The 18529-nt window shown below is 41.7% G+C and overlaps 1 protein-coding gene across 25 annotated transcripts in view; it reads right to left on the bottom strand.

The window, feature by feature from the left end:
- c2cd5 (C2 calcium dependent domain containing 5) overlaps positions 1-15263 on the bottom strand; it is a 28135-nt gene extending 12872 nt beyond the window's left edge. For 9 of the 25 annotated variants that reach the window (XM_033634825.2, XM_033634828.2, XM_033634829.2 and 6 more), the window contains exons 1-13: positions 14909-15263; positions 14328-14436; positions 14080-14166; positions 13752-13923; positions 13550-13645; positions 13004-13159; positions 12653-12890; positions 9932-10092; positions 7497-7718; positions 6936-7024; positions 6424-6459; positions 4018-4126; positions 1390-1443 (exon numbers count right to left, since the gene is read on the bottom strand). In XM_033634825.2, coding sequence (XP_033490716.2) covers positions 1390-1443; positions 4018-4126; positions 6424-6459; positions 6936-7024; positions 7497-7718; positions 9932-10092; positions 12653-12890; positions 13004-13159; positions 13550-13645; positions 13752-13923; positions 14080-14166; positions 14328-14417 — 1510 coding nt within the window. In that variant the 5' untranslated portion in view covers positions 14418-14436; positions 14909-15263. Of the gene's footprint in view, positions 1-1389; positions 1444-4017; positions 4127-6423; positions 6460-6935; positions 7025-7496; positions 7719-9931; positions 10093-10783; positions 10900-12652; positions 12891-13003; positions 13160-13549; positions 13646-13751; positions 13924-14079; positions 14167-14327; positions 14437-14908 lie in introns of all 25 variants that reach the window. The other 16 variants (XM_078167931.1, XM_078167932.1, XM_078167935.1 and 13 more) reach the window with 9 other exon arrangements.
- Positions 15264-18529: the final 3266 nt, after the last annotated feature.

The raw sequence follows: 18529 nt of genomic DNA, 5'->3' as shown, positions 1-18529 counted from the left end.
AAACGGATTGTCTCTCTCTTTTCTCTACGTCTCCTTTCAGTCAGTCGCACTAACAGAAAGGACACAGGTGAGAGATACAGTCACCAGCCAACTGTGGTGGTCTGACAATAGAAAGAAAATCTTACTGGCTAGTAAAAATGGAATTACATCAAAGACTCTGTGGCTGATGTGCTTTAAGTGGTTCCTACGCTGGTTACAAAGGATTTAAATTTAAAGGGATTGAGCCTTCATCATACTTAGGCTAAACCATGGGTGTGTTTCAATAGTCTCATGAGGCTTTGCTCCAATACCACCTCTGCTTTATCAACATTGTTCACAAGAGCCTAATCGTTGCCAGGTGTGAGTTTAATCTCACTCATTTGTGGATCACCGAACAAATATCACATGAGGGAAGCTACATTAGAGTATTGAGCCGCACCCCATGACTCCCTGAAAGGGCCACATGCTGACGGAGCGCCCCCCAAAAAAGAGAGAAACTTCTGGGTGAGACGGGGGGACAAATGAATGAGGGGAAAATAAAGGGAGATCAACTGAAGAGATGAAGAATAATGACTGATGGCCAGGCATCAGGCCCACAAGGTGGATTCCTTTGAACCAGAAGCAGCATGTAACACAGGCACAGGCTCACCAACGTGCACGCTCATGACCATGTGCACGCTCATGGGCAGAGAAGGGCCATATTCATTCACCAGAGTCCATCAAATCTACTCTAGTTTTTTAAAGTTAGAGAATACTGAGTGATATCATACTTCCTCCATTCCCCAAGCTCCTATCTTTCCCTCCATCCCCCTCATACATCCCAAATCCACGTTTTAATTTTCCTCAACTGCCACCCGTCAAATCAATCTGCCTTCCATGCATCCATCCATCCCTCCTTCTCTCGCTCTCTCTCTCGTTCTCTCAGTATGAATACGGCCCAGTGAGTTAGGGATGCACATGCCCGGTCAGTGGCTCTTAGTCACAGAGTAAACCTCCTAAACCTCCTCTGGTCTAGACAGGTTTGACCACAATGCTGATTCAGGAAGCGTTAGAACAGCGTTGGGACAACGTTAGGGAAGAGCTGCAGCTCTTCTGTGCAGCGGGATGAGCTGGGTAGGGGGGGAGGCCAGGCCAGGCTGGATGGGGTGGGGTGGGGACACAGCGCATGCTCAACTCAGCTCAGCACACACTCACACAGATTAGAGAGAGGAGAATGGCAGCTCACTGAATTCATCAAATTTTCAGCGATACACTATCCAGCTAATGTTGAATTTGTTTGTGGATATTTAGGCTTGGTCCATGTTGGTTAAATGTCAGTGTTGAGTGCATGCTAAGCTAAGAGGGCACAATCTTCACTTCACTGAGCTGCCATCGCTCCTGTGGGTGAGAGCAGTAAAAGGGGGGAAATACCTGCAGTGACACTATTCCAGTCTAGCAGTTTGTATGAGCGCGTGTTACCCAAGGCTGGGCCAGAACACACCGTTAGTACAGAAAAGAGAGAAAAAGAAAAGAAGAGACAGTCTAACAAACAAGCACAGCACAACGGCAGCACTCCACAGTCACTATGCAAAGACAGACAGCACTTCACAGTCACTATGCAAAGACAAACTATGTTCAGGCCTACTAACACAATCTCGAAAGAAGAAGACTGACGAGGAAAAGAGGAGAAAAGAGATGAGTAAAAGCTACAGGTCTAGCCAAATATTTTAAAAAGGTTAAAGGAGAAGCTACGTAATACAAAAAGGAGCATGCAGTAGCAGTCTGATTCTTGTATACTTTCCAAATTTAAAAAGATGCCCTGTGGAGTTTTCTTGTAAACAGACACTGATCTTTCTGTTAAACCCATATGGAGAAGCAGCATTGAGGATGTACTGTATGTAATGTATTGCACATGCCGCCAGAGGTCAGTCTCTGCTGGTGGAAAAGGCTGAGCGGGCAAACATGGTGGCGGCCAATGGTTGGGATAACGTTACAGGACTCAAACAACCGGCTAGCATTGGCAGAGAGAGACCACTAGAGAAACAGCATATACTCACATCAAAATTGGTGATATATAGGGGTGGGGGAAAAATCGTTACAACATAGTATCGCAGTAGTTTTATGTGGCAATATCATATCAATGCATGGACAGCAGGAATCTTTTTATTGATTATATAACATTAATATTTCAATTATATATTAAACTTCTGGTAGCCTACCAGAAAGATAAAATCAATTGCTTTTTTCAGTCCACTAGATACAGTTTGCTGAAAGTGAGATGAAAAGACTGAAATCTTAAAACAGATGTTGATGAAATTTTCCTTTGAGAACATAATTAGCAGTACAAAAAAGTAATAAATTGCAATACACAGCATATCACAACACAGTTAAAAATCGCAGTAATATTGTAACATGACTTAAGTATCATAATAATATCGTATCGTGGTGATTCCCACCTTGGTGACTGCTGGAACAGTGGACGAACTATAATAACTATATACTGAATACCCCACTGAAATCTCAGAAGGGTATGAAAAAACAGTTGCAGTCCAAGCCTTACTGCAATTATGTTTGGTCAATATTGAGATCACGATTAGTTAACATATTGCCTCTTGACAAAAGGCTCCTTATCCATCATCTTGGCTCTAGTCAACAAAACATGCCATAGCCTAAAATTTGATTAAGTGCCCAGCCCTATACTGTGTGTATCTCTGAGGTCTAACAAACCGTCTTCATAAAAGCCGATGTTTTATTTTAAATCTTTGCACGCTGCCCCCACCACTGGTCGGTGTATCACATCGTCAGCCCTGTTGTTAATGTGCGTCCTTGTGCACTATACAAAGAACACAGATCGCACTTATAAATCATAGCTCCATATTGGTCGAAAACTCCACAGGGAACCTTTAATGTTGCTCTATAGTGGATATAGTCAAGGCATAGCAACAGTGAACAGGGCCCTTTTCAGAATGGTTTCCAAGTAAAACCTGCAAATTCAGTCAGGGAAGGCTTACACTAGTTTAGAGAGGAATACTGTAGGTTTAATCATTGAACGCCAAGACCTGTTTGCAGATTGTTAGTAAAATCCTTTTAGGGTAGCTTATTTTGGTCCACCTCTGAAAAGAACCCTGCTGATCCTAACCCAGCCAACATTTATCAGCACTTCCCTCTTCCTAAATTCTCAGAAATCCTTGATCCAGAGTAGTCAAAGACCATTAAAACGAACAAAAGGAAAATTACTAAGGGCGCAGAGTGGACTCCGATTGGCCAACACCTTCAATGAGCAAGTGTCTTATTGTCATCGATATTAAACTTATTTAAAAAGTCTACAAAATACAGGAGAACACAAAGGATTTTGACACAGAGATAAGAAGCCTATTTGAAAATTCAAGAGCATATAAAAACACCACAGTAGCTCACCACAGTGCCACCTGCAGCCAACAACACTAGACAACAGAAGCAGCAGGCAACAGACTGGAGCCATGCACCACAATTGCACCTCACCTCCAGGGGGCAGCACCACAGCACACAATTACACAGCAACCAGAGCACACACACACACACACACACACACACACACACACACACACACACACACACACACACACACACACACACACACACAGCCATCACATGACTGGCACAGACTACACATTACACAAAGCCAGTCAGTCAAACCACAAGGTGAAAGTTGCCCCTATCCAAGAAACTTTTTGACACAGCTGATGATAGCCTATGCTGACGTTGTTTCCATAAAAATGCTACAAAGCTGCAGCCTATACTGTAAGTGTGACCAGGAACAGCTTTCACCTGCTTTAGGACTCGTACATAACTCAAGTCTTTCAACATAATTTCTCTAAACAATCAAACAGATTGGACCATACATGAGAAAACTGTTTAACACAAGAAGGATCATGGGCAGCATTAACTAACAGCCCAGGTGCAACAAGACCGAACACTCACACGATACTGTAGGTCAATGGAGGAGCTCACTCATATCGTTTCACAGGACAGTGGACGAGCTACATTAAGACGTTGTTTGTTTGTGTGCGCTGCACTCACCAGGGTTGTGTATACGGTCCAGTAGTTTGACAGAGCGGGCGCTGACAACTCCACCGACGTGAACCAGAAAACCAGGTGGGAAAGACGTCAAGGTGAAGAAGGGGAACTCCTGGAAATAGAAAACAGTCGAGTCACTTGTGGTAGGGGAAAAAACACTCTGGATTGTGCCAATGTTTTCTTCCTTATTATTGTCAGTGACTGCTCCTTGATTCTTTTAAGGTGTTTTTTATGACTTAAGGTTCAAATATTACTTTTGTTGACAGTTTTTCATGTCCCTTTTGGCTGGGTGGAGTGAAAAACGTAAAATGTTATTTCAAGATCTACAGACAGTATATGCTTTTTTTTTTAGGCCTTTAGCAACAACAGAATTCTCATCAGGCTTGTGCGGTATCTAGTTTTTCATACCTTCATACCTTCTAATATTTCGCTGGGGTGAATGGGGGGGGAAAAAAAAAAGGGGTGCTGGTGATAGAAGTCATTGTAGTATGTATGACATAATGTTGCCTACAATGCTGTGTGTCTGATACACAGTTAGACTATTGAGACAAGTCTTGCTGGGTTGAAATACTTACAGCCCGTAGAATAATGCATAAATAGGAAATAAGCACTAGTCTTACATAGATTCAGCAGATACAGACACATCAGTGGGCTGAATAGAAATCACAAGCAGAGCAGGTGGTGGCATACTGGCAGTTATATAATTTCAGGTGGCTACTCATAACTCTTCTGGGGCAAATAGTTCGCACAGCTTTGCCTGTGTATATTGGCTCAACTTAATCATCAGAAAAAAAAATCCATAATACTCTCAAACAGGGGCAGATGCATTTTCTTTTTGTCTTGTCCTATGGAGTTATCCTCACACATGCAGTTACTATCTTTCTTAGCTCAGCTGCCTGTTTCGCCTGAGGAGGCTGACCTCTGGTGGTGCCTGCTGTGTACTACAACACCTTAATACAGCATCTCCATGTCAGTTTAATAGAAAAACGAGCATATGCATTTTTGACACCGTTGAAGATCATACCTTCAGGATTTCTAAATACACTGGTATACTATAATATCTTGATACCGCCCAAGCCTAATTCTAATAACTAATTATCTAATGTTTTAATAGTGGCTACAGGCACATGAATAAATATCTTCGAAAAGTGTTCAAAACTGGACACCAAACTTAAAGTGAAGTTGGTGTAATAGAAAAACAAAAAATAGATCTTCGGTCAGGTCTTAGATCAGCACATTTAGAAGTACTGTATCTTTAACTGATGTGTATAGATTTGGGTGATCATATTGTTACGGTTATACAAGGACAAGTGCTGACATGCAGTAAGGATTGAGTGTGATGGTGCCCCCCCATGCAAGGTTTATCCCTGAGGAGTCCCCACTCACTCCATTCCAGCCTACACTTGTAGACACAAACTTGAGAGCATTTCAAATAGATCTGGAAGTGATTGAGAAAATTTATTTTAAATAAAGCCTATATATTTGTGATTCATTCAGTCCTTTCAAATCTATATAAATGCATTCATTGGGTTTGGAGTTGAAAGTGAAGAACACACACACACACACACACACACACACACACACACACACACACACACACACACACACACAAGGTCCTGGCTGAGGATCAGGACTCTGTTTTACATGCTTCTCTGTCCATTAGCTTAACAGCTCGTACCTTCTTCCAGTCAAATAATGTGAAAGCAAATCCATGCAGTCACTCACAAGAAGAGCTGGAACAACTTGGACTACCTGGTTAGCATCTTGTTATTTATCCTAGGTTAAAGTGATGACCAAGGTTTACAGAAAATCTGAGGGACGTTGTGATTTCCAACCATGCAGGTTTATGTGATGAATGACTTTCGTGGGAGAAAAAAAAAAAAAATCAGGTGGGACTACCAAGACGTTTCTTTCTTGTCCAGTACTCCAGCAAGGAAGATAGCTACTAATTCGACTGACAGCTCCTCCCACTCAGAGCAAGGATGCAAGAATGAGGTGATGAGGTGAGCGTGCTCATTCCCGTTGTTGACACAGGAAAACCAAGTCAGACTCAGGAAAAGAAGTCAGAGAGGAGGGAGGTGTTTGACATGAGTATCGAGAAGGCACACACACGCACAGTCACACATCCCTTCAAACTTGAAGGGAACACAACTCCAAGCCTCCGGCCCTCCGCCTAACATGTCTGTGAATCTTTTACAGTGCAGTGGGTGCTGAGCAAACACACAAGCGGGAGTCACACAAGGACCCGCTGCCATGTTGCTCAACCCAGCCTGCCCCTCTGAGATCTACAAACAGCAAAGGAGGGACGGGTTAGGAGTTGATTGAGACTTGGTGGTGACCCTCAGCTGGTCAGGGTGTTAGGGTAAAGGTGGAGAGTGAGAAAGAGAGTGTCACACTGATGGGACATACCCTGGCGTTTAACAATAACCCAGAGGAGGACGCTCCCTGAGTAGCACAAATGATCAAGAGGACAGAGAAAGGGAACATTACTTGCTCTTACACAGACCCACTCCCCATCAAACACTTAAGTGTAAATTAGTGATCTTTCACAAAGAATGCAGCTGTGTGGAAAGAAGTGTGCAACACAGAATAACAGTCTGATCCTACGTGCAGACATGTGAGGCTGATACGAAATGCAAACAGGACATCAACTGTCAAAAATGCCACGCCTAGCTCGCTGCTTTAACTTGTGTTGCTGCTTGAGGCTTTGAAAAAAAAGTGTTATATATTTTTTTCTACTGTATTCCACCGCAGTTATGTAGCCAGTCAATCAAGGTACAGCCTGAAACAGAACACCGTGAATGTGTATGTGAAATTCAGTGAAACTGAACACTTGTGTTTTGCAGTACATGTCGGTCTCAAATGTCTGCGTGAGTCGGTAAATACATGTATGAGCGTATGTGAGTGTTGAGTAATCGTACCCTCTGCTCAAGAGCTGTCTGCGTTTGCTGTCTGAGTAGGGTCTTCAGAGGCCCTGCCTCCTTCCCGGCGCTGCCCCCACTGCCCATTCCTGATCACAGAGGAGAGACATTTCGTCACTTTCGACACACAGGTCACTGGACCTAAGAGCCAAACTGTGAGTTGATTATTACATTGCAGTATTAATGTTATTATGGCAAACCAAGTGAGCAACAGCTGAAATTGAGAACCTGCTTCTTCCTCATGCTAAGACTAGCCTACCATTAACATTTTCTCTTATTCAGGCATGAGTACTGGACCTAGAGTAAGGTTTGGGTATGCCTGAAAAACACAGCAACCCACATGCTGGGGTAGGAGAATCCAGAGTAGGACTATTGGTCAGTGGTGTTGTTACACAATGTGCTCTGGGCAGTCGCACCATGCATGTTGAGTTATTTGTTTCAGATAACACCATTCAAGTCAGTCTGAACAGTCCTGCTGTTGACTCCATATACAAGAGAGGCGCCAACGCTACACTGTTGTAAGGTTCTGTTATTTAATGATACACAGCAGTCCTACTATACCAGAGGAGGCTGCCAGCAGCAGGTCCTCAGTGAAGGACACACTCTTTCTCAGCAAGGCAGAGTCTGAGTGGTTGGTGAAGGGAGGGGGCAGGGTGGTAGCTCTGGGGGCAGAGCCGTGAACACAGCCTGCTGAGTCAGTACCAGGAAGGGACAGATTGTCTGCAGAGAGGGTGGGGGAGCTGGGGCAGAGGAAGATCCCAGGCCTGCGTCTCACTTGCTCCACTATCCAGTGATAAAAAAAAAGATGGAGGGTGCACAGAAAAACACAGATATATTGAGAATGGACAGGCAGAGCAATGAGAGTGGTCAGAAGCACAACAACGAGGAGGGGGAGAAGGATGTGACGGGGAGGAAGTGGACAGTGGCATAGAGAAAGAATAGCCTGATAATCAGATTAAATTCGCATTTTGTTTCACTTCATTTATTGAGCATGAAACTGTTCTCATGTTAGCTGCTTTCTTGTTGATGTTGGTGTTTTGTTTTTGCTCTAACCACTGACTGACCTAATCATCTCTGATCACTGGAGCGAGTAATGTATCAATCCCACCTACGTCATGTTTAGTTTGCATGGAGGCTGTGGTGGTAACTTCAAGGTCCAGTGTGAAGGATTTAGGGGGATATATTCACAGAAATGGAATATATATTTTCATAACTATGTTTTTACCTAAAACTAAGAATCATTCTGGTTTTCGTTACCTGAATGAGTAGTTTATATCTACATACAGGGCAGGTTCTTTTCCAAGGAGTCAACCACGTTGTTCTACAGTAGCCCAGAACAGACAAATTAAATCCCGACTCTAGATGCAGCTATGTGCATTTTCACATTAACCATCATAGTTCTCCTACATGCATGGCACTGGGGTAAAGTTTCAGTTGGTTGCAATCTGCAACCTCACCACTAGATGCCACTAAATTGTACACACCAGGCCCTTTTCAGGACAAATTAAGAAATTTTAGAGTGAAGAGTAGTTATTACTGCCATCTCTCAAACTACTTGCAATGGCCTGATGCCAATAAAGCCTCTGTGGGCAATGTTCATTATTCAGAAGGTTCTGGTGTAGCCAGCAAATATCCAGGCCAAAACTTCCCTCTCTGTGCACTAGTCATTGTTTACAGTTTGATTTGCAACTTGAGAAAGGTCCAGACAAAATTTCAGCTACTTTGTATGAAGAGATCCCTCCATATGAATGCAGGTAAATAAGAGAAGCCTAATAAAAAGCCAATTTGTCACCAGACAATAGCTGATGGTTTCCAACATTGGATTTTGGCTGATGTGTACTGCTTCTTTTGCTCTCCACAGGGACTATTAAACTGTATGCAAACAAAGCCAGGTCAAACATGACTGGGCAATACTTTTCAGACTACAAACAGAAAGCAGAACGCTTCCAGTACCAAAATCTTGTCCTGTTGCCTACAGATTTTACATATGTAAAAATATCTGTTTATAAAGATTATTATTTTTGTTAGTCAACTTACAATGACCTGTACAACTGCTTCTATCTCATCCATGTTTGCAGCTATTTTTAATGAATGAAGCTAGCAAGCTGTGCAAAAACATAACACCTTCATAGTTTTGATTGATTGATTGTTTCTCTGAATAGTGTGAAAATATCAGTGGGCACAACACCAGACTCATTTGAATTGCAGGACAAATTGGAGATGTGGAAGTTAATTCAGAGGTTTGGACTGAGCTATAGAAAGGAAGTATGCAAAGTATATGGAGGGCATGTTACCACAACTGAGTGAGAGAAGGAAAAGGAGCAAAAATGGAAGCATGAAAGCAGAATATCAGAAATATATAAGAGAGAAGGGAAAATATGAAAAAGAAAAGTAGAGGAGTGAGAACAAGGAGGAGTGGCTTGGAGAACTGCTGGTCCCTTTCTGAGGGGTCAGGAGAGCTGCTCTGGTTAAGAAGGGTTTTCAGGCTTTAAAGTGTTTATACCTGAACTGCGTTAAAATGTGCACAAGTTATCTTGGGGGCAGAGTTTGACTAAACTTACCTTTTCTTCAATGATTAACCATAATGGCTGCTAATGAAGAACTGACCTTAGATCGACAACAGCCCCTCATGAGACACAATGCTTCTATTACAGAAAGCAACAACAGGGACAAAACTAATACAGAGATCTGGTGTGTCTTCACACAATTAGCCATGTTTTGTACAAACTAAATTTGAATATCTTTTTTCCTACAATGGGAAAAAAGAAGACACACCAGGCCACTGAGGACAACAGGGAGGATGGGACATGGCATAACAAATATTTAGAATAGCATTTACGATAAAACAATGTTAAACTCAACCATGAAAAAATGTAAAAAAAATATATTTAAAAAAATAAATAAATAAAAAACCACCACCAGAGTAGCACCACAATGAGGTGAGGGAGAAGGGAGGGGTGAGAGTGGGAGAGGTGGAGGGGGCCAAGTGTTCTTACCCGTCTTGGGCGTCAAACTGAGGTCTGTGTCTGATGATGAGGACTGGCGGCTGCATGGCTTGGAGGGAGAGAAGGGGGGAGGAGAGGAGGAGGTGGTGGGAAGGGCTCTGAAAGGGGTTGGCGGGCCGGAGGACGAGATCAGGTCCTCACCAAATACCGGCCTGCCAGGAGAACATGACACACACACACACCCCCACATCAGTCACCACCTCACCCTCTGAGCGTGTGTGTGTGTGTGTGTAAATATATGGGAGTGGGTCAGTGTTTCCATTAAGTGGGAAGGTGACTGTTTTAAAGTGTGATATGTTTGCTTTGGGTGAGGTGTGTTTGAGGTGCTACGATGGCAGGAGAACAAAAAAAGCAAGCGTGAAAAGCAAAAATTAGATAAACACAAATGAAATGCACACACACGCACACAATAAACTAAGGAAAGCAACATGGCAAAACACAAGAAGGTCAAATTCAACAGAGGATGACGAGCTGAAGCATGTGTCCCAGGAGAGTGGAAAAAAAGGTCAGGTGACTGTAGAGAGATCACAAGCCCTTGCAGAAGGATGCAACTGGGAACCTGACTGTCCACACTCTATCACTGGAAAACGATGTGACAGGTGGAAGGATTTGAGGCTAGTATCAACATCTGGACTTTCTCTGACAGACATACAAGGGTCTGCCTTCCTTCTTTGTCTCGATGCCTCTGTCTACACAAAGGCTTTCTTGCTACTATGTGGCCGTCAACCTCCCAGACTACAGCAAAAATATATTAATTTTTCTCCTTCTATATATAAACTTCTCTTTGCATTTCAAACTTCGTCTCTTCCTCTTGTAGCTATTTCCTTCCCTGCCTCTGCGTACCAGTGAAGATGAGTGTGGGAACAGAGACAGAGAAGTTCTGGGACAGTCTCTGGGAGCTGCAGGCCGAATGCACTGGGCTGTTGTGGGTGGAGCGGCATCCGTGGGCAAGGGGAGACCTGGGCCAATCAGCACGTAGAGGGAGGAAGACAGAGGATCGATTTGGACACAAGCAGTGAGAAACGTCCCAATCCGAATGTAGCCAGAGAGCCAGAGAGGGAGAAAGAGACGCACACAAGAACCAACACCACAACATTGCAATAGAGTGTAAAAGGAGACAAAAAAGGAAAAGAAGTTTTTTACTCCCTCTCTATGCTCTGGTTATTCCTTTTAAAGCCGTGTGAAAGCAGCAGGAAACTCATGCATAGCTCTCAGCTAAAGATCTCACACAGACATGCACAACAGGGAGGCAAACACGACAGAAAAATGTGACAAAGGACCCAATCTCTGAACCCAGCAGCTATCGATATCTAGCCACTAGGGGCAAAACTACAGCTGGGTGACATGGAGAAAATCCAGTGTCATCATATTTTATTGGTGCTTTCACAAAATATTCACAAACAATCATCAATAATGTGGATATAATGACTAAGTAAGTAAAGGCAAACAATAAAACAGCTAGTTTTAAAACAGCTATTGTAATGCAGCATTTAAAACCAGGAAAACTTAACACGTGCAATATTTCAATAATCAAAATCTACAACAATATCTACTCTCATATCACAATAGTAATATACTGCCCAGTCCGAGCCAATGGATATCAGGATAACAGATATCCAGGCCAAAACTACGTCTTCTGTGTGCTGGGTTATTTTTGTTTACAGTCCATTTAGAAAATTGAGACTCAAGAATGGAGTTGGAGTTAACAGATGACTTCTCTCTATTAAAAGATATCTGCATATGAATGTAGATTAATTATAAAATAAGCTGATGTAAAGCTAAATTGTTGTCAGACCATAGCCAGTGTGTTCCTCCTCTTTTGCTCTAGTACAAACTGTTTACCCGCATACAGCCAAAGCCCATTCAAATGTGATTTCTCAATACCACTCAGACAACATGAGGAAGCCATAACACTTCCTATACAAAATTCTTCCCCTGTTGCATTGATTCTGCATTCATATGCCGATATTTGTTTATGGAGATTTAAAAGGCCCAAACAGGCACAGGGACAAACTAACCTGTAGAAACACTTTTAAAATGTCTCTAAACAACCACCATCGACAGAAAGTTGTGGAGCAGGTGGAACTATTACACAATCACTAAAAGTTGTTCACATCCCTGAAACACACAATCTCACACGCACTGATGCACAGATACAGTATATAAATGCAAAAAAGAGGCACACATGCACTCAGCTATAGTTATGCCTACAGCAATTGGATGAAATCACAAGCTAACCACTCAATAGCCAGGGTGAGGACACAGAACAAAGTGAAGTTGCACATTGTTAGAGGCTGAGCAAAACACATGTGATACTCACTAAAAGACGCAGCGCTAGAACATGCAGAGGCAGAGCAGAAAGCCATGCAAGAGCGGTCTAAAAGAGCAGACAAGGGAGGAGGGGGGTTGAGGATGGCTGTGTGTGTACTGTACATGTGTGTGTCTCAGGATATGTTGTGTGCTGTTAGTTTCATAATGCAATACACATGACACAATAGACACAAACTACAGAGGGGAATCAAAGATTCTGAGACACACACAGGAGTAACTGCTAGACTATACACAGGCTAACATCCAGTACATTTGTCCACACGCTCTCCCCTCTCATGCACACACTGCTCATCTCTCCTCAGTCTCACAAACTAGATTTGCAGTGAAACTTGCACATAAAAAGAGCCAGAGTCCATGCTTGTGTTGTTGGTTCATACTCACTCCTTTCCATCCTTAGAAGGGGAATTGCAGGCATTGGAAGCAGGGGCTGTGTTAGGGTGAACATGCGTGTTGGTGCCGGGGGCACTTCCAGAGCTGAGTTTGTCCAGTGTGCAGGCAGTACCTATGGCCCGGACCACCAAGCCAGACTCTCCCTCCAGGTCAAAACACTGCAGGTAGCCCACCACAGCATTCCCACCCATCTCCAGTACCTTAAGCCCTATTTTCCTCTGCAGCTCTCCTAAAGTGGGAATAACACACAGCCACATTAACAAGAAAGAGGGCGAACAGGGAGGAACAAATTCCACCTCCGCCACACCAACATGAAAAGGGGATCACTGGGAATTTTCTTACCAGACATAAGAGAGATGAGCCTTTGACGGGCCTCATTAGAAGCCCGAGGAGTTCTTATACGGTCGATCCACTGGTACTCTGGATCTTCATTCACCACAAGTTCCTCCACAAACCCGTGCACCATCACTGCTCTGTAGCACCGTGGAATGGATGTGGCTAGGATACACAATGAGACAAACACCACATAGAGTAAATGGATTTTAGAATAAATGGGAAACTTCTTTACAGTCGTCATTCCCCTTTTAGCACATATTCTTAAGTGGCAATTCTTTATTTAAAAATACACTGTTAACACTGATGCAGTTTGTAATTTTACTAATCTTGGAAATGACACATTTTTTGCTGGCGCACTCATTATTAACACTGAATAAGAGTATGAACTTTGTGCCTAAAATATCATAATTATAATGTCCTCAAATGAAACATCCTCTCAGGTAACTGCCCTTTATACTGTCAGTCAACATTTTATACACCCAAAGTTTGTCTTATTATGTATTTTTAAACTGTAACAAACAATTGTGAAGAAAAAAAACAAGTCAGACATACTACAGAAGAACTTGACCCCGCAGGATGACTGTCTGAAGCGGTTCAAATCGTTGAAAAGCTCCACTTTGACGAGGACATTGATCTCCCCTCGGATACCTTAAGACAAAAATAAAGAGATATATACAGTATAATAAGGAAAAGGAATAGTTCATAAGAGAAAAAACTGTGCAATTATCATGGTCAGATTGGCCTATTTTTGTACCGTGGATTGTATCATAGATGGGAAACCAGCCAGAGATGACAGAGGCAGCCTCACTGCACAGCAGCGGGTCAATATCAATGTAAACTTTCCCTATGGCATCGTTAGCACTGTAAGTGTCGTGGTCCAACACTGTGACCTGCAATGGCTCATCCTGCAAGTCCTCATCGTCAACCTACACAGTGATAGGAAAGGAAAGGATGACAGAAGGGAGCAGAGATAAGAGGATAGAAATGCTGAAAATTATTGCAATTCATCCACATTGTGTGATGTGTTAAAATAATAATACCACAGGCTGTGATGTTTAAAGAGAAGCTCACAGGCCTTTTACCTCAAATTTGAACCACTCGGAGTTCCACTGAGGATTGAGGGATTTGGGACAGACATCGGTTTTGAAAGTTGTGTTTCCAAACTTAACCTGGGAAATAAAAGGCACAAGACACATCTTTTACTGCCTCAATCACTATTAGCAATGATAATGCACCAACTGTATTGAAATGCAAAACATGAGCTGTTATTACAGATGTGAATGGTTTCAGTAAAGGAAAAAACAAGTCTTGGTCCTCAAGCTTCACTCACCTCTACAAAAGCATCAGTAAGATCACTGGCTCTGTCCATCACAGGCAAGTGGCGACCTGCCACAATTTTGGCCTTCAGTTTCCCAGGCATGATTCACTTTCAAGTTGATCTGTGTACAAATATTATTAGTGATAAATGCATCAATGGCTTTTCAACTGACACCTGCAGTAATCCACGCTGCTGTCACAACAGTGTAAACTGAACAGGGGGCCACTTAACTACATGGACATATGTTGTTGACAGTGTGGAGAGCCTCTTCCACTATGTAACTTACATGTTTATTTGCTAATTAGCTAGCTTCCCCCAGCTAAACTAGAATGCAACGCCCCTAGCTTAGCTCTAAATACCTTATCGACTTGGTACAAAGTCTGTGAACACGACAGCAACTGTCAGTTAGCTAGATTATGTTAGCAGAGCAAAGCTAGCAAGAAAAGCCACTTAGGTTAACTGCATTGCAGTCAATCCCCTTAGCGCCAACGTTACCTGATCGGCCATGTTTTTACACACGTACTGCAGAGCCAACAACTATGTAACAACTATATTACATTGTTAACTGCCAGTGCAAACAGTATCGTCCTTACCAGTGCTACAATATCAACAAACAGCTGTCAAAGCGGCGGTGGGCTCGTTTTACTCGGACATTTTTACTGTTGACAGCCCACAGCTCGTCTGACCTCCGTGTATCTCCCATAACACGAGACGTTCAGTTCCCAGTACAGCAGGCAGGAAAGTGTCGTACAAGGTAGAAATATTTATCAGCTGGTATTACGGCTAGATAGATACAGCTGCACGGGTGACGGGTGACGCTACAACCGACTTATCGTTTGCAACACATATCTCTGGTTAGCGCGCGGAGCTAACGGCTAGCTTCAGCTTGATAAGGATACAGCTCGTGATGAATGAGTTTTCATAGCGTGTGCTGCCTTCAGGTACACCTCGTACACTCGTGCTTCACTATAAAACGCTGTACTAATGTTCCTCGGGCTAGAAAATAAAAACGTTTTAACAGCAACTCTTACTGGAGACATTACAGTATATATACGTATGAATACAATAAATACCAAGGGTAGATTTTGGGTCTGTTTCACTGTATTTTATGTAGCTACGTACTCACACACTGACAGTATTCCTGAATTACCTAAAGGCAACATTAGGGTTTGCCTTGGACATGCGTAAAATAACAATCTGGTCCCTCTTCATCCTCCAGGTGATGGCACTGGTTGGTTGGTTGTTTGCTTCTCCCAACCAGTGCTATCCTCCAGGTGATGGCACTGGTTGGGAGAAGCAAACACTTACCTTTTATCATAAACCTAACCCGTTCAGAACCCAGTTATGTTGGGTTATGTTATATGTATACATGTTCAGCATACACAAATATATTTTAGCGGATTTGTACTCTTAGTGCACTTAAATATCATTAGCAAAAGTATTTTTGATTAGGATACTTTATTAGGCCTATGTGTTTTATCTAATATTAGCTCGTAGTTTCAACTGAATTTTACCCTATCTTTTATTTTTTCATGATGATGATGATGATTATTATTTTATTTTATTTTCCTTTCCTTTATTTTATTTTATTTCATGTTATTTTTTTTTGCTTTATTTTATGTTCTTTTATTTTATTTATTTCATTTTATCTTATGTTTTTATCATCTTTTCTCTATCACAAATGTCATGATTGTCTTTTGTGTTCAGCACTCTGTGTTGCATTTTATGCATGAATTGTGCTTTTTGATTATTATTATTATTATTATTGTCATTATTAGTGGTATTAGTATTAGTATTATTATTATATTACAAATTATAATAAATAGATGGTCTTAACAAACAAAAAATGAGTTTAAAAAGAGTTTATTCATTTTTTCTGAATGGTTAGTCAATGAATAAAGTGATGCTTTAAAACATACTGCATATACGTGTTTCCTTTGTTATCATTACTCAGAATATCCTCCATTTCTAAAGCATCTCCAGAAAACAGTATGTTGAAAACCTCCTGAGATGAATATTCTGTGTACATAAACAATAGGATGCATTATAGGCTGATTGTATCGTTAGAAAATCAAATCAGAACAGTATTTCACTACTAAAACTATATTTCCTCTATTCATTTTTTTCTGATGACACTCAGATCCACTGTTCATTCTACTGGAGATTTTTTTTTTATTTTTAATCCAGAGGGGAAGCTCTAAAGGTTTCATGTGATTTTTTTTTGACATGTAAGTAATATAACATTTCATGCTTACTTTAAAAATATGTGTAACTATGATGAATACACTGGAACATGTCTTGCTTCCTGCTCGCCTCACTATCGGCCATGTTTATTAAAAAGGGGGCATGGTCCTACTGTAGTCCATTTTAGATTATGTGGAATACTGTGATTGGCTTATAGACATCCCAAATAAATGTGTGCATTTGGATGGACTCAGACAGTAATTATAGATCTAAACATCCTAGAAAAAAACTATTTTTTTCTTATTACAACAGTGCTCTCTGAAGAGGTGTTAGCTGAGGCATATTTGTCGATAAATACTTCAGTGTTGAGCCGTGTGCCAGGTGGATTTGTCTGAATTAAATCACAAAGCCCACAGCTTGTCACCTCTGTCCAGTGGGAGGAAGTCAGACCATAGCATAGGTTGGTATTTTTGGTCAGTGTGTATCTATGAAGACAAATGTCTGTGCCATCCCTGGAACTACAAAGAGGGAGTCACATCACAGGATTAGGTTACACATGTATGACCATCTGTATGTGTTATCTTAATATAAAGACCTCCTCTCACCTCTGCCCATTTTAAAGGTTACATTTTTCCTTAGATAGCTTTTTAACATTACTATTCCCTTGCCCATTACAATACGAAAAAAAAGGGACAAGGAGATGACAAGGGAGTTGTTGATCCCAAAATAGATAACGTGTGAAAGTTGCATGCTGTCTCGTGCATTTAAGGACTACACTGAACTTGCATCTATTTAAAACACAGCATACTTTTGTTCACGTTGGCCCACAAAACATATCATCACTCCCACAGAAATGAAGCATGTCAGAGAGGGCTGACAACATCAAGGTCAACACTTCAACTGTGTCCCATAAAGACGAAAAGGATACAATAAACATCAAACCAGTATTTTCTTTTTGCGTTGTATACACATTTTAATCATGCCACAAAGCACACACAGGCTATGACTCAAAGGGATTTAACCTCGTGCATGGGAATGTAGTGATGACAGTGCAAACATTCATGACATACTTTCCTGGTAATCCGACCTAAACCTGTAAACATCCTGTTGGAAATAAGAGAATTATTGGTTTTGTGAATAGCGCTGTCACCTGTCACGAAAGAAAATGTTCTTGGTTTGAATCTCAGCTGTGGTGTTTGTTCCCACAGTCCCAAGACAAACATAATTCAGGTGAACTGGAACAGAGCCTGCCTTCCCCTATAAGTGCATGCTGGGACTCCAACCTGTCTGTGACCCTGAATGCAGCATACAGGTGCAAGGAATGAGTCAGTGTTGCAGGCTGAACATTTGATGTTGTCGTTCAAGTCTGCGTGTCAGTATAAGAATTCATTCTAGACGCACATCCATCACTTGATGCCTCTTTGTTTTCTTGGCCTCACTTATAGCACATTGTATATCAGATACACAATGTCAGTTCTAGGATACAGGTGTTCAAAAAACATATTCAGCAGATGGGACACCAATAGGTTAAAAATTGTCTCTTATCCTATAGAATATCTCAACAAATACTGCATGGATTCACACAAAATTTGGTACAGAAATTCTTTGTTCCCAGATCATGAATCGTGTGCTATGTGCTTGTTGGAAACTTTTTTTGCACCCTGAACCCCTAACAGGTTAACCCATGTGTTTAATAGACTAATGACAAGTGGGTGTGCAGCATTGTGTGGATGACAGACATAGCACCAGAAAGGTTATTGAATATAGCAACGTGACCTCTGCTGTGGTGCAACACAACAAAAAAGATCATATCTGTTCTTGTCTTTCCATGCAGACATAAAGTATAAATATATATGTATATAAAAATGTAGGGCTATAAGCAGAGGTGTGGATTCAAATCACAAGACTCAAACTCAGACTCAAGTCATAAATTTGATGACTTTAGACTTGATTTAACATCAATGACTTGTGACTGCAATGGCCTTTTGACTTGAAAATACTTTGTACTTTCCCCAAAGCCCAAAGTTTAA

This window comes from Epinephelus lanceolatus, chromosome 5, assembly GCF_041903045.1.
Source record: "Epinephelus lanceolatus isolate andai-2023 chromosome 5, ASM4190304v1, whole genome shotgun sequence".
Classification (NCBI taxonomy): Eukaryota; Metazoa; Chordata; class Actinopteri; order Perciformes; family Serranidae; genus Epinephelus; species Epinephelus lanceolatus.
This window is presented reverse-complemented; position numbering and strand designations above follow the sequence as displayed.